Source organism: Accipiter gentilis, chromosome 28 (assembly GCF_929443795.1).
Source record: "Accipiter gentilis chromosome 28, bAccGen1.1, whole genome shotgun sequence".
Classification (NCBI taxonomy): Eukaryota; Metazoa; Chordata; class Aves; order Accipitriformes; family Accipitridae; genus Astur; species Astur gentilis.
In genome coordinates, this window is record NC_064907.1 from 9,471,495 (window position 1) to 9,498,451 (window position 26,957).

Genomic DNA, 26,957 nt, shown 5'->3' on the forward strand with positions numbered 1-26,957 from the left:
CAGGAAACACATAAAAAGGGCCTTCAAAAAAAAAAAAAAAAAGAAAAAAAAAAAGAAAAAAGAAATGAGGCAGCTGAAAAAAAAAAAAGCTCACCTATAAATCAGTATCTGTGCTTAAATATCTTGCAAATCATGAGTAAGAAGTGACTGTAAGATAATATAATTTGAAATTCATTTTGCAGCCAAGCATCTATGGTTTAGCATGGCTTCAGAAAAGCTGAAGAAAACTGAAAAAGAAGCAAATAAATATACACATAGAAGTGGCTATGACGTAAGAGAGATTGAAGGAGCTACATTTATGAGCATAAATATTAGACAGGTTTAATCAAAGAACATACCCACCCATGGTCTCTATGACACGTCTTATCCTTTGACAGACTGACACACTCTACTTTAGAAAATAAAAACCCCTAGAAAATATTACATCTTATGAATACAGGCGATTGTGTAAATAAAGGGAATTATTCAGTGCCTCTGAAGATGGTAGGAATGTTATCAAAGGACTTATAGAAAGAAATATTAATGCAATTCATAAGCAAAATGCTATTATTCATTAATAAGAGTCCTGTAATATTAGGAAGATACTACAAATAAAAATATTCAACAACTTAAATAGCACATTAGTGGCCAAGATGAAGGGGATTAGTCTTGCAGTAATGCACGGGCCAAAGATATTACAGGTCCCTTTTCTTGTCTTCTATTTTTTGCAATTGTCTCAGTAAAAAAAAACAGACTTAAGCTTCAAAGTTTTAGGGAAAGACATAAGAACAGAGTATTGGAAGAAGGTGTAACAAATGTCAGGTAACTCAGGTCTAAGTGGAACAGTATATAAATGGGTAACAATTTCCAGAAATGAATCACACCTCAACTACTCTTCCATCTTACTTTGCTTTTCCATTGCCATTCATTCCTTTGTTTCTTTGCCGAAATCAACATGTATGTGCTAGGATCATCAGTTTTAGAGCTCTTCTCAATTTTCTCAGCATTCAGAAGTAAAGAGCAATGATTGTCTCTCTGTTATCTTCAACAAAGAGCAAGAGTTCCTCCTGAAAATTACGGTTTTACTGACACATTTGCAAAATTCAGCTAACAGCTGAAAAAACCATTAGCTTACACAAATATGTGTGCAAGTATAACCTTATCTTAAATATCACATGCATAAGCACTATAATTGAATTTCTTGGATTTAAAACTGCAGTTTTCAAGTGACATATTATCACCTGCTCTTGTACATTGTGCTAGTATATAGACACGTACGTCAATGTTAATTTCTTTTGAAACAACTATTAAAGCAGTGAATTGTCTGTATTGGTTGGCTGTGTTCATATGACTCTTTTACAACACAAAATTCGAAGAAGTTGCGTTTGTCACAGTAAGTTCAGTAATTTTTAATAAAATCTAAGAATTCACTTCAACTTTGTCTTTGGACACCACAGTCTGTATCATGTAGTCTGTGGCCTGCCTGAATAATATTATCCTGTTAAAAGCACACATTAGTGTCAGAAACAGCGTGAGTCACAGGAAATGCACACTTTTAAAATAAACCAGTCTCCTATGACATGTACTCTTATTTTTAATTTCAAAGTGAGTTTCTTTTCTTGAATTAGATGTGTTATGTCTTAAGAAAAAGGCAAGTTTTGTGCACTGAACATACAGGAAATGCCAAGTTTCAGGAACTCACGGAAAGTTTACAGCCATTGCCGAGCGGACAACATGAACCAAGCTCTGAAGGTCTGCCAAAGCCAGTTCCCGTCCTTTTTCAGTAGTGAACACCAAGCCTGCAAACTCTCATGAACCAGTTCTTAGCTGTAGGAATTTGCTTCTGTGAAAGCTAAAATTAATTTAATAAATGAAGAGTTTTCATACTTAAAAAGAAACTTTTTTGCATCACCATATAATCAGTAGATCTCATCCTGAAAGATTCTAGTGTTTAAGTGTGGCTTCACATCTATTTGTTAAACCGCATACTGGATTCAACAGCAAGGACGCCCCAGAAGCTTTGTGAGATGGAAGTTGAGGTTAAACAAACATGTCACTTTTATTCTGGTACTTGCCTACAAAGCCCAATTGAATTTGTTTTCAAGTCAAGGGGACCTTGAAGTATCAGAATCATTAGCTACATATTTCTGCCTGTGCGTCAAACAACGACTATTCTCATGTTGTACACCCAAAAAGGAACAACACTGCAATTGCCTATTTCTAAATCTTCCCTGCAAATCCCAGAAAGGCTGATTAAAAGTGTTTTGTGGAGTTGTGCCAAATAGGGAGGAAACAAAGCTGGAATGAATACTCCAAATGAAGTGGGGATGGCTTAAAACCTGAATACAAATTGTAGCTGCTGTACCTGCCCCTCCCACCATCACCAGCCTTCCCAGCCTCTGGCCTCAAATATTGTAGAATTTGAGAGAATTTTACCAGAATCCTAATCAGGATCCCAATTTCAGAGTAGCAATATTCACAATCTGCTGAACTGAAAGCCTGGCTTTTAAGAAGACAGAATTAGTATTTTTAGAGGATTATTTCTTTAGTTATAAATTTTCTTAATTATAACTGAATACTGATACAGACAATTTATATTATGACAAAACTATGGCCTGTAAAGAAATAAGGTGGAGCAACAGAACAACAAGAAATCCAGGAAAAAAACCCCCAAAACAACCCCAAAAACTTTCATTAAGGAAACAGCAGCTTAATCCTGCTTTAAAGTGGGTGTAATTAATTCAGGGATTAATAAAAAGACTCCATAACAAAGATCTCAAATGCTACCAAAACCAGCTTGTTTCCATTCTGAATCTCTCTTTTTATTTGTAAAGACTGGCATTACAATTGAAAAGGACTCAAAATGGAGTGATGTACACATCATTGGTGTTTCATGATGCAACTGATGGAGTCCCTGAATGGATATTGCTTCAGCTTTGCTTTTAAAAAATAATTTAACAAGAAAATCTTTAACTCCACTATTGATCACAGGTGGCAGAAGTGAAAGAAAGGAAAAGAAAAGAAACCAAAACTACTGTTAAATTCATAACATATACATTGTTGGCTGATGACACTTGTTCCAGATGTACAATAAAGCCCACAACACTTTATTACTATGGATATAATTATTGTGAATGTTTTTTCATGTTGATCAACTTGCTTCTGAAGGTTTTTTTTTTGATTGTTTTAAACTTGCATAATAAACATGCAATGAAACATTTCTTGTTAAAGTGTTTTTTGCAGTCGTCTTGTTTTCATACAAAGATTTCATAAAGTTGCAGTGTTGTATCAGAGCATTACCAAAATAAGAGCAAAAGCTAAAGAGGAAGGTAAATGTGAAATGAAGTTGATGAAAACAACCTAATCTTGTCCTGAGACACTCCAGTCTTATTAAAAAGATGTGCACAATCAAATTCCTTCCTCCCAAACCCACCAAAACCACAAAATAAATATTAACTTGGAAGAAAGAGAAGACAAAGAAAAGAAAAAAAAAGATGTCATCATGCACTCGTCTTCTGCATAGCTCAACCCACATATAGTAAGGCACTATTTCCCCACAACTTAGTGTCCACAACAATCTTTTACAGTGCTCTGCGAACTATATATAGTTCCTTCCAGGATGATGAAATAAACAGATTGAATGAGTGTTGCTACCATGTCACCCCATGTGTGATCTTATAGACAAGGGCATCATCTGGCAGTTTCAGAAATAAGCTGTCTCAAGTCTCTTCTTATGTGTGCATGTTATGTATAGGGGTATCTTTTGTGTGTGTGCACAAGTGGTTGGTTTGTTTTCCGGAGTTGCTGTTATTTTTCATTGTTCTTTACTCCAGTGTTCTCAAAGCAAATACACAAGAAAATAAAAGCGCAGTTGGGTCATTAAAAACAGAGCTTTGGTGCTCCAAAAAGCACACAGCTTTGGGGATTTAAGAAATCTGTTGGATATTCCCAAAAGACTTGGGAAATACATGGACATATTTTTGTCTGGAAATCCTCATCTCTGCTTAATTGAGCTGGTCTTCATACTGTTTTCGGAAGCAATCACCAGCAGGGAAAAACTCCCAGCACCGTTCTTGATACATTTTCCATACATAGGATTCCTGAAAGAAACACAATTTGAATAATTTAACTTGATTCAATGAGAAAGCACCAACCTTTTTTTTTTTTCCTCTTTTATTTATATACCGTTTCACTTTTTTGATTCTGTCATGTCAGGTTGTTTTATATCAATCTACAAAATCACGTTAATGATTTTATCAGTTTAGAGTAGCTTTTAGACTTTTGTCACCTAGTCAAAAAGCACTAGAGAAACACATAGAAGAGGACAAGGTAGTTTAGTTCTTATTGCATATCCAGTAGCACTGTAAAGCTCAATTAAAGCTGTCGCGAGACAAATACCAGGGTAAACAGAACATTTTCTGTCATAGAAATTTGACTGAAATTCTGCATCTGTCATTTAAAAACATATCTACACAAAATACATAAAACATAAAATACATTAAAGGTATTTCTTAGAAAAGCAGTATTTTCTGGAAAAGTGGTCTTTTTTTTTCTGATTATTTGTTCAGGTAAAGCTCTGTCTCTAGACAGTCTGGAGAATAGTAAAGGATATGTCAATTTATTTCCATTTTAATCACACCACTTAAATGTGCTTTTTATTATACAAATTTCATGGTAGAAAGGACATGTGTTACACAAGTTAGAGAATCATTTAGGTTGGAAAAGACCTTTAAGATCATCAAGTCCAACCGTAAACCTAACACTGCCAAGTCCACCACTAAACCATGTCCCTAGAAGTTACGTAGTATGAAGTACTCTCAATTTTCAAATTATCAGCTAACAGTATCAAAACTGAATAGTTAGTAGAAATATGGCTTCAGTGAATATAGTAGGACACACTGTATGCCAAGAAAAAAGAAAAATCAAATAGAAAAGACTTTTTAATAGATCTCATTTAACATGAAATACTCAAATGACAAATGGATGCTCAAAAATATCAAAGCAAATACATAAAATCTGATACTGGACAAGGCTGAGATTTATGCAAAAAAGATTATTATAATTGCCCAGTACATCCATCAGAGTACAGAAAGAGTAAGCTACATAGATTTATAGCAAATCATCCCTCTAACACAAATCTGTAGGGCTACGTATATGATGCTTTTCAGGTTTTTGTTTCCTGATCTGTAACACAGGAACATTTGCTTAGTCAGCTGCAAGATTATCACTAGAAAACAAAAAGTAGTCTGTAAATTTGATACATTTCTTTGCTGACTTTAAGTATACTTAAAGGAAGTTGAAGGAAGCACCAAAAGTTTGAAAGAACAGCAGCAAAGAAGAAACCTCCAGGGAAACTTTTCTCACAGGTTTCATTTTAAACATATGCACAAGCTCTTTCATATGGATTTATCCAGGAATGTAGTCAAAGAAGATTATACATAGATAATAATAAAAGACAAGGACTATTAAAAAAGAATCAACAGGGAGAAATGAGGAGTGCTGCTTTCACAGGATGCTTAACTGTTCTGTTTCTCTTTTTTTTTTTGTTTATAGTCTGTATTTATATTTTGTAGAAGTAACAATTTAAGAATAACAGGTCAGATAACAAAATAGAAATAGAAAGTACCACAGAATCGATGCTCAATTTAACATTAAGCAACCAAAGCCCTAAGAAGTGTTTAGAAGAATGAGAATTAAATTACATACCATATAGGGAGCTATTCATTAGAATACTCTTAGTTTCGCCAAGCCTGAATGAATTTTATTTTAGAATCAGTCTTATTTACTAACTGTTGACATTCATAGAGTTGTTTAACCCACCTGTCCTGTATGCTCTGTTTCATCTTTGTTAATAAGATACATCAGAAAAAACCTACAAGCAAAGAAACGGCTATTATGAATACAGTATTTGGAAACATTAGGCAACCCACAGAGGGATGGATATTTTTCAGTATGTACAGTGATAATGCTGTTCATGGACTTAGAAGTTCCAGAGTTCTATTTATGATAATACTCCAGACACATTAAATATACTTTCCTGACACTGCTGACATTCACTCTTTGTTCAATTAATAGTTTGCTAAAATGCAAGACATTCAGTTTGATTCACAGTAAATAGCAACTCCATATAAATGAAGATTTTCTAAGCTTTCTGATCTGAAAATTATAACAGACATTTTCTTGCCCATGAACACCAACTTGGAAACAGACAGAGGACAGTCATTGGAACTTTTTTCCTCTCCCCACAATGAATAAGAAATGATGAAGAAATTAAGAGATTTCTCTTATTGAAATTATAGGCAGGGGATATTTTACCATTGTATCTAACTCAAGATCAACATGAGCAGAAAAGAATTTGTAATTTTAAAAATACATTAGTCTTGGCGTTTTGAGATATCTGACAGACAATAGGTGATGATTTCAAAATTTCACTCATAATAAACATTCTCTCCAAACATATGTAAAAATATAAAACATGATCATGCACAAAAATATCAAAAAACATTTCCTTAGGATGATGGACTTTGAGTATGCTATCCTGTGTTATTTGCGTAGTACTTTGTAAACAGGAACAAAATCCCACATTTTACATATTTTGTTTGCACAACCTATTTTTCAGGTGGAATTTCTTTATAGGGATGTTTGACTTTACAGTCTCATTATTTTGTGCACATACAGTGCTAGTTTATAGACACAAAGTCACAATCCACCCATTGCTTCATGCTGACAGCACTAGCATAAAATACACTTTGGCACTGGATTTTCATAGGTATTTGACAGCAGAGGAACAGTATGATACAGTGATTGTAGACCTGATAAATGGTTTTATTTCCAGATTTAAAAAGACTGAGTTTAGTGGTCACTGTTGCTCTGCTTGGATTTTCCAAAGGTGGACCTGATGCCCTTGGTGTGATCCCTCCTGTCCCTAGCTCCTTGTTCCAGTTCCCCTACCACCCTTTGTCCCAGGTTCCCTTGGTCAGCCTCAGCACTCCACTCAAAATATTTTGTCCCATGTGAGTTTTCCCTCTCTTGCCTTACTCCTTTGCTTGTGCACTCTCTCCATCAGTCTCCAGGCCAGGTCATACCATTCCTCTGTACCTTACACAACACATTCAATTTTACAACGCCTCCACAGCCACATACTGAGTTCCCAGTTTCCATCTCCTAGTTCACACAAGCTTGGTGTGTCACAACCAAGCTGGGAACAAGATAATGAAGTCTGTTCATTCCTTGCTGCCATCATCACAGAATTATATATTCAGACAGTGCACAAAGCCAAACAGTACTGACTCTTACTTATGCAAGAGAGCTATCAGGTACTTGCAAAGGGTGCGTGGGTCGTGAGTTAGTGAGAAGCTAATTTTTACTGTACTCACAAATAATTGGCCAAGTTGTGCTCCTGTAGAGTGTGTGTTTCAAAGCCATGGGGCACTGTATCAAAGTAGTCATTTCCTATTCCACAGATAAAGCACTTCGTCTAAAAGAAAGAATACAGAGCACTTCAACACTGTATATAACCCTGCCCCCCTTTGAGGAAAGGCCAATAAAAATGTAACAATTTTCTTGAAAATGGCAATTCATCACGTATAATATGTGCTGAACAAAAAGGCTTTTCTTTTAATGATTGGGACTGGATACTTCAGTCAAAACACCTGAATAGAAGTTTAACTGCCATGAGAGTAGCTTCTTACTGTTTAAACAAAAAACAAGACAAAACAAAAAAATCTTTGCCAGTTGTAAGTGAACAGGTATCAGGAGACAGAATGGCATACAGTGGTCAAAGCTGACTTTTTTTTTTTTCGCCTTTAACGCTCTAGGTAGCACTTACTGTAACATATGGCAACATGTACCTCAATGCCTGCTTTGCTTGTCCAGCTGAAACTGAATATGCTCAAAGTTTAGATTACAAAACACAGTAGGTTTGCAACACTTTTCTGAGTTCTTATAGTCACACTTAAATGACAGAATAGAAAACCACCAAGTACAGGATACTTTCACACATAAGATTAACCAAAGATTACATCTGAGATGAACTGTAACATAACATGACAGTGTTAACACCCTGTGTTAGAAATCTCTAGTCTGAAGATCCAAAAGACTTAAAGAGCCACACATATGTAATTCATTATAATATACAGCAACATAAAAAAAATTTCTTGTTTACAGAAAAGAAGATACAGGGATTGGTCTAAACTTTAAAAAGTCATGAGAAAACAAGCTGTTAGCTTTTGATCTGAATTTTTGTTAACTTATCACTGACAGCAAAAAACTGGCCACACTTGATCTGGAGGTATTAAAAAAATCCATACTAGGAATTAGCAAACAAATCCAAAATAAGCTTAGAGTATCAGTTTAGACAACCTGGGTTTGTGTCCCACACAAAGACTTATGCAACATAGCAGCTAGCACCTGTCAAAGCATAGCATACCTCTTTCACAGGAGGCAGCGAAGAGTGGTAAATGCTATTCAGAACCTGGATGCTAGCAGAGTTTTCTCTTCATAAAATTGTCTAAAAAGAATTTTATTGGGTACTAACAGAACTACATAAGTTCGTATCTTTTAATAGATACAAAGAAGTCAATTAAAAAAAAAAGTCAGTTGTTATTTCCATCTAATGGACTGAGATATGAGAGTAGAATCTCATCCAGGACGTTGTATGATATTGGACCATGTACAGAACTGTATTTTCCTCTTAGTTTAAGAAACTATCCACTAGGTAGATCATATTTGGATTGAAAACAGATATTCATGAAACCTGAACATAGGGTATGGTTCACCAACTGGATGTTCTTACCTCCATGTCTTCCTTAACTTGCTCTTGCTGATCTCTTAACTCACCAAAAGCATCAATAATTAAACCTAAGGTTTAAGTTAAAATGACAGTTAATGTTCAAGAACAGAACTGTGACAAAGAATATTTGGAAATAGAGGGATAACTCTGACAAAGAATATTAAACGAGAATCTTGTGGAGAAATAATAGAAGACAATATACATTCCAAAGACCACAAAACCAACTCAATACAGGAAGAAAAATGAGCAAGTCAAAGAAAATGGCTACCAGTAACATGGTTGGCAGTACCATTTGGAATTATAAAATGGAACAAGCACACTCCTGTTTTATTGACAGTGCTCTCTAATCTTGACTCAGTACCTAAAGATGTACATGGTTTTTACAGTGATGGAGGCTTTATTATAGAAAGACTACTACTATACTTTTAACAGAGTTCAGGGATTTATTACATGGCAGAGAGGCTCACAGCTCTGTGCATCCTCTCTCATTATAGTCGTCACGTAGTATGAGGTTCCACTGTCAGAGCTCTACAGAAGTAAGGGGTCATTTCAGGGAGATATAGAAAGAAGAAGAAAAACCTCCACAGGCTCTATGGCTCAGATTATAAATTCTTTATGATTCTCCCTTCACTTACACCAATACAAATAAGGACTAACCACAGTCATTGTTGACACTACTGTGCTGTAAAACTGATGAATACCAGATGAGAATTATTCTCAAAGCTTGACAGCTAAGGCCTCTACTCTTCAGCCACTCACAAAATGAAGAACCAAACAGTATGAGATATGTCACTTCAGGCTATAAAAAAATTCTGCACCCTCCCCAAGGCCTTTAAAAATCTTGCTGCTTGATTAGGAGTTATAAACAATTTACCACAAGCTCAGAGTCGCCTTCTAAACTTCTTTGCAGGAAGTGAGAAAGCATCCTTATTGCTTTCAAAATCATTGTAAGTTAGCTAACTGTTAGCTGACAGAAAGCAATAAGGTATTACCATTTATAACAACAACTGGACCTAACAAAAATCATTATATGTTTTTCCAAAATCAAGAAGATACTTCTGTTAATTTGTGCAAACTTTAATAAAAGATGATCTTCTGGGCATTCTTGACAATTTTTTGAAGGTTTAGTATGTAAACAGATAGGGCTTTTCAGTACTCTCTGTAATAATATTAAACATTGTTAATACACACATAATAGAAAAAACCCCTGACTTCCCAAAATTCAGTATCCACTATCCAGATTACAACAGCAAGCCACACTATCAGTTAAATAATTTCACTCAAATTCAGAAGCTAACCTAATGGCAGCTGACTTTCCATTGTCATTAACCAGGATATACTAAATCTGTTTCATATCAAGCACCTTTCTTTACTCTTTGACATTGTTCAAGTGAGCAGGCATCACACCAAACAGAAGGTTTTATGTAAGAAAAGATTCAACCTCTTAAAGCTATGTTCCAATTTTCACACCACTACCACCAATTTGAAGATTTCCCAGAGTGTCAAGAACATTAGATGCTGGCAGGGGGAATACTGACAGCACCCGCTACTGATTTTGTCCACATAAGTTCACAAAGGACAGGTTATGCTGAAAGACAATTTTAAGGTATGCCACAAGTTTTCTGATCACTTCCTAATCACTTCTCTTGCTGATCATTTACAGGAGACTTTTAGAACGGGCAACGAGAAGATAGAAACTGTAGTGATACCAATATTCTCATAGCATAGATTTTTTTGTTTTCACCGATCCAGTTAGAGCCTGTTGATTTTACAGAGACTAGTAAGAACAGCATATAGATAAAAGCCAGCTGGATGTGATATACGATACAAATCTGTGCTTTGTGATCTGCCCTGGTGTCCTGGTTAAATCTTCAGTATGCAATTACTGTAGCACTAAGATCTTTGTACTGCTACATAACGCTTTCAGTCTCACCATGGGTTACAAACATATACCTTGAATAATTGCAAGCAGGATGACAATCACAAAGAAGAAGAAAGTGATGTCAAAGATAATCCGATAGATTTCATATTCATCTCCTGCTGGATCCTCGATCTCGTCACCAATGCCTCCACCTGCACGTACTCCAACGTACATGTGAAACATGTAGCACTAGAAAACACAAAACAAAGGGATACAAAGTTTGTCTGAAGCTAAAGTAAAAACACCCATTGTTGCAAATTCAGTAACTGGCAGAACTGGTCTATCATCTCGCAACTATACTATGTCAAGTCATCTTCTCCCCTTTGAAGTTGCGTACATTTCTGAGGGAGGTGAAATACTGCTGTGCAGCTGAAGCTGCAGTATTTCATGTTCTGTCATTTTGTAGCAGTTCAAAAAGATCAAAGGTTCAACTACATTAAGCCCAGCAGCACATCGTGATTCCCATAGGATCGTTTCAGTAATGTGCAAATAGGAAATACTATTACCACCACAGCCATCTCCTTTTCTACTTTTCTAGCTCAAAAGTGAATGACTTTCCCTATTTTTTGTGTTTCAAACAAAATTTAAAAAAAAAACCACAACAAAAACAAAACAAGACAAACAAAAAACCTTTGAGAAAGTTTATGCATAGGACAGACTAATGATGGAAGAAGTCTGAGACCAATACCGTGAAACTGTGATGTGAGAAGTGGTATAATAGGTCTCTCGTTATAGTTATGCGAGATGCTGACAATGCAAAATTCCTAGTTTAGCATGCTATAATTTAATAGAAAATTATGATATCACTCTCAGAGGTCTGGAGCAGGGGATTGGGTCTTTTTTGTTAAGTAGCTTTGCAAACTACAGGTCCAGGGTTCTCACTCTCTGTCGAAAAGTAGTGATGACAATAACAATAACTAACTCCTAAAACACAATCATACAAAAAAATCCATTCTTTTATTTCTATGCCACACTTACCCCCAAAATCCTTTATGTAAGAAATTGATATAGTAACATACAATGCATAGTAAGCAATGGCTGAAAAATGTAACAATTTTTAGAAACCGTTTTTATTTTACCATTGAAAGTCAATCATTACCTTAATGAGTGAATGTGGTGTTAGTTATTTTAAAAGTTTTAAGTTATTTTTCTCTTTCTAAAAATAAAAATATATTCTCTCTACTTTTTCTTTTTTTAACATCACATTGCAAGTCTTACTGCTTTTACAAAAGACAACCCTGATTTTATAGGACGTTATTCTAACTCATTCCTGTACAATATTATAGCCTTTTTGTAAGTGTATTTTCAGAGAATTACTGAGCAGGTCAGGTCAGAAGGGACTTTGGGAGGTCTCTGGCCCAAATCCTGCTCCAAGCAGGGTCCACTATAAGGTCAGACAAGGTTGCTCTGGCTTTATCCAGTCAGGTTGTTACAACCTCCTAAGGATGGAGACTGCACAACCTCTCTGAGCAACCTGATCCACTGCTTGGCTTTCCTCAGTCAGAACACCTATTTCCACTTTATGTCCATGGTCTCCTGCCAGGCACTGCTGTAAAGAGCCTTGATTTGTCTTCCCAATAACCTGGGAGGCACTGGGGAGCTGCTTTTACACTCCCCTCCTACTCCCAAGCTTTCACTTCTCCAGGCCAAACAAGCCCAATTCCCTCAGCCTTTCCACCCAGGGCAAGTACTCCAGCACCTGACAATTTAGCAGCCCTCCACTGGTTTATGCTCCAGTTTATCTATGTCTTTCTTGTACTGAACATCCCAAACTGGACAAAAGTATAGACATATTAGTCTGCTTCCACAGTTTATCTAATTATTGGGATTTAAAATGGTGTCAATTCCATGGAAGTGATTCATATTGCATAACATACTGAAATATATTTAACTTTGTTGTACATGACTGCTTTTAAAAGGATATTAACAGCAACGTATCTTAAGAAATTCTTCGTGATATAAGCTCTACCTACCATCCACAACTGCAAAGCCTGGCACTGTCTCCGTAAGCACAAAATAATTTTCAGTGGTTCTGAGTACAGGAAATTTCAGTAATGGAATTGCCAATTGAAGAAAATCATGGCAATTCATGCTAAGGGAAACTGATGGATTTCCAAGTTTGAAGAAGCATTTCAGTACCTAAATTACTTATGAAAGTCCTTGCCTATAACTGACCCTCCTCCTGCATGGCCTGTAGAACCTCAGGATTCAGAAGTACTGCCCTTTAACTGACTTGGCTCAGTTTCACAGCTTGTAGTTGTTCTTCATTTTTTTAAAAACTATAGCAAAGAATACCATCACATTTCTTCTGTTCGTTTATAGGTGTATTTGTTTAACACACACAGGTTATATCTAGTTGTTAGGGGTGTTCATTATATTTGTTCCTTTGCCTTCAATTATAGTCTTTCCTGTTGCTGACTAACAATATGACTGTATGAATAGGAATTACAAGAAGGTCAGGACAAAAACATAACAGTTTAAGAAAAAATTCAGAAAGCAAAATCAGACTTACTGTTAGCATATCATCACATTTCATGTCTGGCATATCACCATCTTCACTCTTGTTGTAGAACTTGCGGAAAAAATTGAATGCCACTACTGTATACAAGTATACTACTACTGCGAGTAATCCCACTGTTAGGACAAGCTGGAAGACAAAATTATGGAGTGGGTATAACAGCAACATGAAATTAGGCTATACAATTTTCTTTGCAAAAAGAGAAGGAAAGTAACAATAACCTATATGTACTAGCAGAAGGAAAACTATCTTTACTTTTTCTCTGTCTCTTTGCATATCTTTGTAATATTTGGTAATATATCTGCATATCTTCATGCAAAGATTGTACATTTCACCTGTTTTATTTTGAATATGCTTCAGAAACACAATGGCACAGACAAATCTTGCAACATCTAGTGGATACATACACAATCAAACAATCCATTAGAATCATATAAAACCCACACAATCAGACAAAAATATCTGAAAGTTTACTACTTCATAGAAATAGTACTACTATTTAATATCACCCATTATATAACTGCAATATAATATTTCTAGTAATTTAATACTGAAACAATTTTGTTTATATCTATAAAAATCACATATAGAACAAACTGTTCCTAATGTTTTAACATCTACCTCAGAGAAGCAGCAACAAACACCCACTGCTCAACTGCAGCACCATTAAAATTTTGCCTTGAGCTTTATGGAAAGCAGCTGGAAGTGAACTGCAATATCCTGCAAATTGACATTTCACTTAGCTGCCAGACCTAAAAAGTTCTTTATCATAAATTATGCCCCCTTAACTTCACAGATAATTTGCTAAAACTTCGGGACTATTTTTAAAAGGTAGAATACTTCACTTTTTTTCACATGCAGACTGATTTTTTTTTTGCTTTTTTGTTCCTTTAAGAGATCAGAATTAAGAATGTAAGAAATTCTGTTCTTTGAAGGGGAAAGAATGCAGTATGTTGATTTCTGTAACTTTTCATGACACATTTTTTGTTCCACAAATGAAATTTAACTTTGCCACAAATTAAAACAAATAACAGTTTGACAAGGTGAGTTCATATGTAAGAGTCTTTTATGTGTCATGTGCTTCACTAGCCATTTTGATTTTCAGATTGTATAGCTTCTTTAAGAAAAGATTACTTATCATCAAAGAGCTGAGTTTCTCAAACTAACAGAAAGAGTAACTGGGCCTCAGCTGGACCTTTCTGTAAATGTATCTTGAAAACATTTCAAACAGCAACTTTGTGACACAGTTGCTCACAACAGCTAGAGACTGTCATACATCCTAGTCCCATTTTCTTCCACTTATAAATCTCATTGGCTAGTTTCCCCACCAACCAAAGTTCTAAACTTCATGATGAAAGAACAAATCTGTTAATTCAGCTGCTCTGCGGATTGACAAGTCATGAAGTGATCTTTCTTGTGTACTCCTTAAGTAAAAAAGCTGAAGAGAGTTGACAGTTGATACCTGTTTGCCATTGTGAGTCACTGATGACAGGATAGTTCGTAAAGTCTTGAATCCCATTGCAATGTCAAGGAGATGAGCAGCAAAGAAAAAATTGTTGTAATGGCCAAGGACTGACATGGTCATGTACCACGCTAGGTAAAGGAAAGACTAACAGAAAAAAGTTCATCACAAAATAAAACTCGTGGCTATTATCTTTAACTTAATTCAAAACACTAAGGAATGATAGAAATTTCTTGAATGTGCTTTTCTTTAAACAATTTTTTTTTTTTTTTTTTTTTACATAGAAATTGCTAGAAATCTTTGATAATTTTCTCTTTGTGCAAGAATATTAAATCAGCAAATACAGAGTTCGCAAGACATGGTAAAAATTGAAATATTCTAAATCTGAATTTGTAAAAACTAATTTTGAAATTGCTAAACCCTTATCTGTTAATGTTTCTAATGTAAAAAGTTTTTTATGATTTAAATGAATTTTTGTTTATGAATTTCTAAATCATTACATTAAAATATTAAAGCCCGAATGTGGTTAATGACAAATGAAAGGACTCTGCAAGCAACAAAAGGAATTGTATAATTAATTCAAACTACTAAAACTACTACTTAAACATGTGTTAAGTAGTCTACTAACTATTACTACAAATGTTAATTTCATCTTTTCCTCTATCATTTAATTTTTATTGGACTTAAAGACAAGTACATATTTATAAGAGAAGTTACAGTCCCTCCCTTAGAAAAAAACCTAATCCTGAACAAACTCTAACTCTTTACAGATGATGCTGTCTGGAGACATGGAGACTTATCGTTCCACTCTTCCTGACTCAAGCCAGTTTACACCTTATTTCTCTGGCAGTCCTAGTTCCAAAATCATTTGTTCCCCCACCATTTTTTCCACCAGTAAAATAAACTGAGTTAGGCAAGTGATAATTGTAAGACTCTTAATAATCATTTGATGAGTGACTTCCTAAACTGCAAAGTATTGTAACAGGCAGGCTTGTTTATCAATCCTTTTTTTCTGGTTTTTAAAGACTCATTTTTTCAAATTATTAAAATCAGCAGTCTCATTTTGTATCACATCCTACTACCAGTTTCAGTGACACAAATTTTAGCAATTCCACATACATTAGCTATACCGATCTGACTGTGCTCCAGGAGTATTCAAGAGTTCATGAAGTTTATGAACAATATGAAAAATGGCAATTAGAATTTATATAGTCAGTTTTCTAATTCTATGGCGCAGTGCTTGCTTACTGCTCCTGATTAAAGCATATCAGAACGGGGGAAGGAATTGACTGACGTTCTATAGACTAATACCTATGTAACTGGGAAAAGATATCGGCAATGCCTTTTTAAGTTTCCAAGATTTTCTTCATCTATGTAGTAAATAAATTAGAATCCAGAGTATTTCACACCTCCCTTTGAAGCACTTCCGGTTAACAAGTGTATATTGCTTTTTAGCAGGTGAATATATACATATATTTATGTGTGTCTGTATATATATATATACTGATAAACTTACATTATCAGTGAAAACAACTCCTAATTTCCACATCTGATACTTAACATCAATGGAATTTAGCCTGTGAAAATAAAAAAATAAATTGCATTTTATATCAAAACACAATAGGAAAATATGCAACACAATCTGTAGGAAGTGTATCGCCACATAAACACAGGAGACAACAGCTGATCTACTTCTCCAAAAGCTGAAATACATCAGAACCTTGTTCTAATTCACACTTTAACTCTGGAATGGACCTGTCAAAAAAAAAAAAAAAGGGGGGGGGGGCAGGGGCAGAAAAACAAATTAATAATAGTGGTTTGGATTCATCAAACCTAATGCTGATCGTTGTCTACAATGTTATCACAGACATACAAATGAAATTAACTGTCTATAATGCATGGAGAAAAAGAGATATGTTGTTTGTTGTTTTTTTTAAATGCTACCCATCTAAGCCTGAAGTAGCTGTCAAAAAAGATCAGAGAATTTGCACCCCAAAATCCCAATTCTTTACCACTAGTTACGATAGCATACCTTGGTGATACAATTAGATGACATTAAAGACAAAGCAAGGTGAAATGAATCTCAGCGCTCGTGTGCTTTTTTTTCCCACTGGTATCAGGAATAAATGGGAATGAAAGAGAAATGTGTATTAAAAGCTTTTGCAGAAAAGGACCTGGGGTTCTTGGTGGGCTGCAAGTTGAGCACAAGCCAGCAGCGCACCCTCACCGCAAAGCAGGCGAACAGTACCCTGCGCTCCATGAGGAGGAGCACTGCCAGGAGGTGGAGGGAGGTGATCCTTCCCCTCCAACTCAGCACTGGTAAGGCCACCCCTGGGGTGCTGGGTCCAGCTCTGGGATCCCAGTTTGTTTCACAGTTTTTGTTCTTTTGTTATATTAGCCAGTTAGCCTCTTCTATTCTCCTCTCTCAAACAGACTTTTATGTTGTACAGACTGATATTGTAAACTATTCTCTCCAAATTTTTCCCTTGTATTTCTTTAATTAATACTTTTAGGTATTAATTCTCCTCTTAGTTTATCAACACAAATAAATATCTCTACTTTAGGCTCCATTTTTTGACCTAGAATTAAACCCATTAATTTGCTTGAAGCATTTTTTTTTTCCTCTATAGAGAAGTGATACAACTAAGTTACCAAACAAGATGTTTACCATTTTTGTTCGTAACTGTATCTTGTCCTCTCTAGTTTTTGACTTTTTCTTTTTGGAAAGGTTTGGATCATTGTATTATATTGACACAAAAAAATTCTAAGCCTGGATCACAACTCAGGAACAAATATAAATAATAGCATGAAAAATGTCATCTGTCCTGCTTTTACCCTTAAAATGTCAGTGAATTCCTAAAAGAGCTGCTGACAAGGACTAAACAAGTTGAAATAACACTGGCAGATGTCATACACCTGCCACATACAAAAGCACATAGTACTTCTGTGCCAAATGTTTATATGGAATTGTCTGAGCCCTTAGATGGAATACCAAGACTTAAAACCTGGTCTATCGAGGTCTGATTTCCAAAATTCATACTTTTATAACCAGAGCCACTAACCACATAAAAGTAATAGTTTTATTTGAATATTACACTCCCAAGGAATACTTTGCCATCAAAATACCAAACTCCTACTTGTATGCAACAGTATTTACTCTTTAATACAACCAAAAATTAACACCATTTTTACACATAAAACCAAAAGGCAAAAAACTCAAGTTGAACGTTCTGTATAACAGTATAAACACTACATAGATATAAGTGGAGCTACTATAATTGAAAACCAGCATTAAATCAAACTTAGATCCAGACTTCTACTCCAAATAGTCTACAGCCTATTTTAATTAAGAATTCATTTGTCCTTCTGAAGTGTATTAGTCTACTTGAACAAAAAGGGAAAAGCAGAAGAAATGTAGTAGAAGTTCTCTGATTTATGAAAGATTTGACCCTTGCTCTCAAATTTCCATATGGCAGACCTTTCATACATACATTTTATTTCCATGCAGAAAACATTTAGATGATACAGTAACTCATTTAGGGTCAATTGTTTTACCCTTTACTCACAGTGAATTATACTTTTCTGCCTTTATTGAATTTCCATAGGACTACACATTTAGCTCAGAGCACTTAAAAGAGCACAGTTATATTATTAATGCTCTGTAAAGACAAAAATAACATAAGCACAGAGACTAATGGTGAACTCTAGAGTCTATTATCTAGTTAGACGTGATTCAACAGACTATAATTTTCTTTCTTACCATTTTACTTGTGGTTCTGAGCATTTTTTTAACCTATGCAAAGGCAACAAATTTCTAGGTTAACAAATCTAAAACTCCTCATACGGTGGCACAAAACTCTTTTAAAGAATGAGAGTTGATCACAGTTTACTAGGCATATTGATGACATGGTCAGCAACTCGTTTTGCTTCATTATTCCCTTCATGGCAGACAGCAGCTCTGTAGAAACTAAAGCCTAAGGTTTCACCCGAGTTTCTTCCATGGTGACTCAGGCCATAGCGACTGGCTGACATTTACTCTCTGATTAGGACTGCAGGGATGATATTTGTATAACAAACTACATACACTAGAGAAATAAAAGCTGCAAGTTTTTTTCTAACAGGTTTTCAAGTTTATAAGGATGCAAAAATGCATCCGTAACAAAATCCGCATTCATATCTTGAATCATTAGAATCATACTAGTCTCAAAGGTCCCTACACTGCACTATGGTCCAGATACCATAGAGTACTCAAAGATAAATCTAGCATGCTGCCCTTTCACTAAAGCTAGGAGTGCTTCTTGAACAATCAAATGGCTTCTCCAACAACAGTCTAGCACAGCTAAGAGCTGCCGATACCATTTTCATCAATTCCAAGTTATAAGAAAATTTTCTAGCCCCAAATTTGAGTTATTAAAAAAATCTAAATTTATAGAAAACCCTGTCCTAGAGGGAAAATGGAGTCAAAAAAGGATAAAAAATGTTAAGAACAGTTTCTTACTGAAATACTGTTCAATAATATATTCAGGTGGTAAAATGAACCACTTGAAATTTATTTCTGAAAATATTATTGTAGCAAGTTAATTCCTTCCTTTATTCTGACCCAATACCACTCAGTATCAGGCATATTCTTGTGACTACATTCCACCTATCCATAACTATATTTGTCTTGCATATGAAACACCACGGTCAGGACTGCTTATGGACCGGCAGGATACTCTCTCATGAAATGGCAAAAAACACCCAGCACTAGGGGAACTCATCTCTAGTCGATTTAATGTGATGATTTTATATTTTGCAAACAGCAATAGCTGTAGAGATCCTAAAAATAAAGTGAATATTGACCTATATGGAAAAAGGAACAGTTCATTTTTCTGTATCTTCATTTTTTAAAGTAAGTCCAATATGGATAGCAATGCAATAACATGCATAGTTTATTTCTGCTCACTACCTTGATCAAGTAGCTCAAAGACTTAAAAGAATATGAGGTCATATAAAAATAAAGCTCTACAGCTGTGAATCAAAAAGTGACAGTATGGTTTCAAGTTTCCCTTGGAATATCATCAGTTAGTATTATATTGGATGGATTTCTTGGTCTGAATGAGTTTTTATTTGACTTCTTTCTGCACCATTGAACAGGTTGTCATGCACTGTAGTACTGTAGTTATAGTAGCCAAGTTTAGCGACAGTGAACAATGGCACAGTGCGAGAACGCACAATGTGAATAAATGATAGGAAAATGCTAAGAAATTGCCTGTATTACATTTGGCTGCAACCTGCACTAGTATTTCATCACCTTCAACAACAGCCAGAATTTTTATAGCTTCTTCCTAAAGGCCTACTGCATTCAGCTGTTCCAACTGTAACCTAGTAGGTTTTTCAAAATTATTCTTCCCTTTTAAAAAAAAAAATCCTCAGGCAATCAAATGATACTAATGTTAACTGGAATCAGAAAATTCTGAACTTTTCAGCCTGAATCATTTTAATGTTTGCACATCAGAGCAGTTCAGAGCAGCTACAGGGCATTGCCAGCTGAGGAACAACGATCATAACTCTAAGCTCAGACTGAAAAAAAAGCCTTGCAGCAGCATTTAACCTTCTTCCAAAAAGACAGATAAACTAAAACTGGGAAGAGTCAGTTTTAATTAGTTAGCTCTTCACATTAACTTTCTTAGCAGACACTGAAATTTTCTGTTAAAGGTTCTTTCAGAAGGCTAATCTAACAGAGGAAACAGTTCAGAAAGATGACCCATTTTTCTGAAGGTATAAGAAAATTCATTAATGAAAATATGATCATTCTTATCAATTAATGACTTTCAATGTACGTGTTTAGGAAGATCTGTTAATGTTACAATTTGTAAAATAGAAAGCATTCTATCAGATTAGAAACATTCATTATTTATTAATTGGTCAACTGGTTAGGAAATATTATCTTTTCTATTGCACTGTGTGAAATAGTGCTCATTTTGTGCTGGGCATGGAACAACATCAGGAGGTGATATGTTATAGAGAATGGTGCTAGCTGACCACTACAAAAAGAAAGCATTGAACCGAAACAAAACAAAACAAAGCGAAACAATTAGTTACTTGGTGTCTTCAAGTTATCTGTCTGGCGTGGAGATACAGCGCATAGAATAGATTATTCCTTTAAGGTTTCCCACACAAAGCCTCTGGAAGGATACACTAGGCTTAAGATTCCCAAGTAAATAATCAAAGGACGAGGTATCTTACATTAGCATCTGTAAGTGGAAAGACTTGAAGTTGAGTTTTCCACATATCCATCATTCCTCTCAATGGAACAGGCTGGGAATTTGGACATTGTATGTTAACAGTAACTATGCCTGCCTCAACCACGAAAGCTGAAGCCACTACCCACTTGCAGATACACACTTCTATTTGGCCAAATAGGCACATCCACAGGTTTAACAAACCTGTGGTGACATCGTATCAGGTATAAATCTTGGGACTTCAGGTGTAGAAACTACCTCAGACAAAATCTCTTACTTTTTCACCAGCCATTATGGACAAAAGGCAGGCTGTCACCTGAGGGAAAAGTCTACTAGTTTATCAGAGACAATACTGTACTCCAAGATACTACATTACTATCAAGGGGCTTACCTGCTCCAGAATCCTTTGAAAACCTAGGTTATTGTTTCTCGTAACAAGGAAGTATAAGCCCTTTTAACCTCTTTCACATTCTGAAGCCAGCTGCACTCATTCTTTGTACACTTCGCATTTATGACATGGTTTATCTTCTCATCAAACTATGGAAACCTCACATCTTACAGGAGAAAATTATTTACGTTTTTCTCTTCTTGAAAGGGGAAGAATTCTTCTACCACATGAGCATTCAACAGATGCCCTGCTTATTTTCTCCCAAATTAGCCTTATGTCACTGATTGCTGCAAGTGCTTGAGCCTCAGCTGCCCCTTCTGTTGACTCTGACTAAACTAATGACCCCAGAACTAACAACAGTTAGGAAGGTAACAGGACTGAGAGGTAATCCTCACTATGATGCCTCTGATAAATAAATTTCATCTTTGTGTCCTTCATATTATTCTCTCAAATATACTTCATCCATGCTGCAGCTAGTTTAACACCATCCACCCCAGAAGGGAAACTTATTCAGTGGAAGAACAGTGCACTGTCTCAATCCCAGTGTGCAAATTTTAACTGTCTCTACTGTCTAATCTACAGTAAAGCTCCAACTGCATCATCTGCCTTAGCTGGTTATATTTAAACAATACTGCAATGTATTTAAATAATTAAATACGTATTTATAAATTTAAATATATATACTTAAAAAAATACTCAAGACTGCATCCATTTTTTATGCAGTATATCAGTGGGATGGGCAGGAGCTTCTGACGGAGCATGGTCACTTGCAAGTAGAGTGCTCTGAGTCCCTTGCAGAAAGACAGATGGAAGGGAATCCGATGTTATTTGCCCACAGGAAAGGGGAAGAAACAGTAGGAGCTAGGGATCAAGGAGACAGAAGAAAAACCTGGTTCGTTTGTATTTGGAATGGAAATGCTAAATGCTGCATTTCCCTTCTCTGTTGAAAGATACATAGGCATGGGGTCTGGCCTCAGGCTGGGCCATCTCCTGCTGGCACATGAAGAAGCAGAGGCACTAGAGCTGGGATCTGCACCAAGTCATAGCATTCTCCTGGGTTTTTTGCCCCAAAGTGGTGCAGTAAGGGCTCAATTCCAGTGCTTTTCCCACCTCTCTTCATTGCACTGTAAATATATTTCAAATGTTGAATCTGGAATATGCTTAAGTTTTAGTAGCTTCATTAGTGTTCATTTTTGAAACTGGTAAAAAGTGGATACCTGTACCTTCCTGAAGCATATGAATTTTATGCAAATGGTTCTGTAAATTTCTGTCCTACTTGTTTATTTTCCCACAGCATATTCAACTATTACAAGGATGGAATGATTTCTCCAGGGAGAACATGAAAGATGGATGAGGTCATAATTTTTGGTTTTTTTTTAATGTACATAACATAGAGTAGACATTAGAGATGTAACAAAAAACTGACATCCTTCAGGCCCAGTTCTGAAATTAAGTATTTCATCACTCTTCTCCAACTGCTTCATTCTGGTCTGTTTTTTCAAGAGTATTCACAGAAACATTGTTTCAAATTTTTTTCCAATTGTGAGTCAGGAGCACACAGGGAACGGAAAGTAGTTTCATTTTCTTTTTATACCAATAATAAAAGTAATATTTTTTTTCTTTCTAAACTCAAGCATGGGTTCTACTATAATCCAGCAGCAAAACAGCAGGTAAGAAAGTATTCTGGAAAGTACTTCTCCCACAGTATTAAATTTTATTTAGTATTGCAATGCCACAGAGTCCTGGGGCCTTAACACTGCACAGGATTGATTGTTTAGACGGACTCCAGGTTTATTCATCTGTCTTTACAAAAGATGGATATTAAGGATCCTTCTTTACAAAATCAGCGCTTGCTTCAATGCAGTTCTAATCTACTAGTGGTCCCACTGTCTACCTCTTATAATCTTTCCAAACCCATTGATAAAATGTTGCTTTTAAAGAAAGGTATAAATAAACCCTTACATTAGAATCTCTGCAGCATTAAAAGTCCATCTGCTAAAATATATTCTATTTATTTGAATATCTTTTTCATAAAGCAGAACTGGAAAAAACATTTTTGCTGTGCATAAGAAAAACTGTGGATGACCCTTCCCTAAGAAGGAAAATTAATGCAATTACTCTGAATGTTCAGGGGCTTTGTTTTCAGGTCTGTCTCTCAGATGACAGGCAAATACACAGTTTAGGGAAAACAAATTATAAAAAGATGTAAAGACTAATCATCCAACTTCCCACATTTTACTGGTCACTATCACTTAAATTTATTCCATCATTTCTTTATAATCAGAACACACAGTGCCAATTTTGCCCATTCTTTCCAGCCAAGCTGAACTATGAAAAGGAATTTCCAGCCTCATTGTAATGACGTTACCAAAACAGGGGGCATGTGATGCATTCAAGCAGCTGTGCACTAAACTAAATCTTCATACATAAAAAGCAGTGGAGTACTGCAGATATGCTGTCTATAATGAAATAAATTCACTATATCATTCAACTTAAGAATTGATTTATCTTACACAGCTATACATAAAAGAGCAAGAAGAAAATTCAAAGCTGAATGACAAACCTTGAATGCTTAATTTTAACCGACAAAACCCCCTGAAACAAACAAAGAAAAAAAACCCAGAGAAAACCAACCACACAAACAAACCAGAATTAAATGCTTACACAGCAGATAAGGAGCTATCCTTCTTTGGTTTCTTCTTTTCTCGAGCATCACTAAAATCGAGAGCAGCTTTGTCCATTCCTAGTAATTCACTGATCCTGTCACGGCCATAGAACTCACCATATTTATCCATGACCTAAAGTAAGGAGGAATATTCAAGAGAATCAGTTGGGTAGACCATCTGGTTTTTAGCCTGGTTTCTGAAGACAAGAGGTTTAACATGCACAGTCTTTTTCACGTGTTTGTTTCCATCTGTCTATCATATCAGTCAGTAATTTTTTTTTTCTGCTCAATTGCAATCAGTTCAACAGAGGCAAGAGGTGGATGTCAAAGATAAGATTTTCCTACTCATTTAATGAAAACAGGATGAGGAAAGCAACCCAGCAGGAGGAGAATACCTAAATCGATATCATCACTGACAGAAAAAAAATACACTGTGAGGTCACACAGGAAAGAGATATTTTGAATATCCTAGCTACGTGAAAAGCTTTGAGTAAAATATGATTTCTCAAAGACGGTATTTGACCCTTTACTAGTCATTCCTTTTAAGGAAAAAAACCCCACCAAAAACCAAACAAAAAAAAAAAACCAACCAACACATATTTATTCTGTTTAAAAAGTTTTTTTCAAATAACCTGAATATCTTGACTGGGAATTTGGGAATATTTTTTTTTTCTTTTAAGGGGAAGTATTTAACATTGAAATAGTTGTGAAAAATGCCCTCACTTATCAGCTAGTTGCATTGCATAATTTTATGATCTTATTTTTGTTAGTTAATAATGCAATGAAACCATAATACACATAGAATTTATAGGAATAAAAAGATCTTGAACAGAAAGTTACAGCTAGGAATTATTTTCAGTGAATTCAAACTATCCCCCACCTCTTTCTTACAAAATTTAACATGTTTCATAAGAAACTTTTCTGGAAATGAACATTTACTTGCTCTTATTTTCAGTGAACACACAGCTCCTTCTTAAATATTATCTCTCACTTCTCATTTTCAAACAGAATACTCAAAGAAATACAAAAATTTGGATAACAGGATCATAACTGAATGAATCCTGCAGGTGAGGTGGTATTTCAACAGCTTTCTAATAAGCATTGCATTAAATCTTTATCAGTATTTTTGCAGATTTTGAGAGACAAGCCTTCTTTGTCACATGTCTGAAAACAGTCCTTCATGACTGTGCATCATTCACTAGACTTGGGATTTAAGTACGTTTATATATAAATATATATATAAAAGAAAACATTCTTTGCAAAATACTGTATTTGAAGGCACTTAAATCTATGCAGAGCAGTTCCTCAGCCAAAGCTAAAGTACCAAATCTTCCACACAATTTTAACCATGGTCCTTTCCTTTTAATAGGAACCTTCCTTGACCTACTACGTTGACAGAAGCAATGTAGATTTTTATTTTCTTTCTTCAGTGCTCTGTGCAAGCTACTCCCTTCTCTCTGCTTAGATAGACAGACAGAAATATGTATCTAACAACTTCAAATATGAAAAAAAAACTTTCAATAGCAAAATGAATACACAACTCAAAGCATTTTTTAGGCAGGTTGACCTAAAACTTCTATGAAGCAGAAGAGCTGCTAGTATTTCAAAAGACATGTTTCCCAAGGTGTGATTCAACATTGGCATTAAATGGTATGAAGGAAGGGTAAATCTGATCCAACAACATAAATAACCTCTTTTTCAGTTGTGACCAAAATACACTAGGAAAATTATTCTTGTTCTAAGCTATAGTACGTACATGACATTTATTTTCTAGGAGCGAGCTGAGAAAACATTTGACATAACGTTCATAAGAAATGAACTTCAACAGTCTCTGCTTATGGAGGACTATTTTTGAGAGAGAGAGATATTATTAGGTTATGTGATAAAAGCTCATCTGCACACCCACAAAGGACCACAGAGAGACTGGCTGGGGGACAGTCCAAAGAATACCCTGCCCAGCTACTCCCAGGTCCATCACAGAGCCATCAGCCTATTAAAGGCCCATCTCCTCAAGCCTAGAGGAGCAGAGGGGCAAAATGGCAGGCAGGAACCCAAATGACAGACTCCCAGTGAGTGGACACCCTGCCTGGTGCCTCCCAGGGCTGTCCCAGGAAAGCCTCGGCCCCAGCGTCCAGGTGTGAAACCCATCAAGATGAGTCACTGGGAGTAGCTCTCCAGACCACCGTTCAGACTAAGAGGGTTACTGCCAAAGGATGTGGGATACATTATAGGATGGCAAGGGAAGAGCATTTGGGGATTGCACAGAACCTATTATTGGCTGTTATAGGGAGGAAGCAAGGGTGGGAAAAGGGATGGATTTAGATGATTTGGGGAGGAACAAGTGTGGGAAAAGAGAATGGTAAGGGACAAAAAGGGCCAGATGCATATACATATAGTTTGCTGGTCAGTACAGTTGTCTGACTATGCCCTGTGCCTAAATATCTGTCTGTCCTACCTTCTTATTAAATTCCTATCTAACCCTCTCCTGGGTGAGTGACTCTCTATTCTGTGTGCATGGAGGTGAATACATAAATACACACAAACAATTTACCAAACAATTTACATATGTTGCAATATACATACAAGTGTACACAGAAATTCTCCACAGAATGAATGTATTTGAACTCCTGTTTTATACAGCAAGCTCTATGTAGAAAAAGTTTGAAATAGTAACTATCCAAAGCACACAGAAGTAGTTGTAAGCATGAGGTGACTAGGGAATTCTGTGTTTTTTAAAATGGTAAATATGGAAATCTACACAGAATCAAAGTTATATTTCAAAACAGTGTTGTCCATATTTCTTCAAACACAAAAATATACATGCATTAGAACTTTATTTTAACTTCACCTATATTTTTAAAAATAAGCCTTACCTTTCTTTTCACAAATTTGTCCCAGTAATTATTTGGAAAAGACCTGAAAAACACAGATAAACAAGATTACATTTTAGACAATCATGAGAAGATGCAGTAGTTACTAAGATGCCATAAAAATTACATACTGATTTTG

At 35.6% G+C, this 26,957-nt stretch overlaps 1 protein-coding gene across 4 annotated transcripts in view; it reads right to left on the reverse strand.

Moving 5' to 3' along the window:
• Window positions 1-2,713: 2,713 nt before the first annotated feature.
• The window catches only part of RYR2 (ryanodine receptor 2), a 452,105-nt gene continuing 427,861 nt past the window's right edge, over window positions 2,714-26,957 (reverse strand). For all 4 annotated transcript variants that reach the window (XM_049830593.1, XM_049830592.1, XM_049830591.1 and 1 more), the window contains 10 exons: window positions 26,822-26,864; window positions 23,948-24,081; window positions 16,188-16,248; window positions 14,672-14,818; window positions 13,204-13,338; window positions 10,724-10,880; window positions 8,774-8,838; window positions 7,356-7,456; window positions 5,800-5,851; window positions 2,714-4,079 (listed from right to left, as the gene is read on the reverse strand). In XM_049830593.1, the coding sequence (XP_049686550.1) occupies window positions 3,984-4,079; window positions 5,800-5,851; window positions 7,356-7,456; window positions 8,774-8,838; window positions 10,724-10,880; window positions 13,204-13,338; window positions 14,672-14,818; window positions 16,188-16,248; window positions 23,948-24,081; window positions 26,822-26,864 (991 nt within the window). In that variant the 3' untranslated portion in view covers window positions 2,714-3,983. The remainder of the gene's footprint in view (window positions 4,080-5,799; window positions 5,852-7,355; window positions 7,457-8,773; window positions 8,839-10,723; window positions 10,881-13,203; window positions 13,339-14,671; window positions 14,819-16,187; window positions 16,249-23,947; window positions 24,082-26,821; window positions 26,865-26,957) is intronic.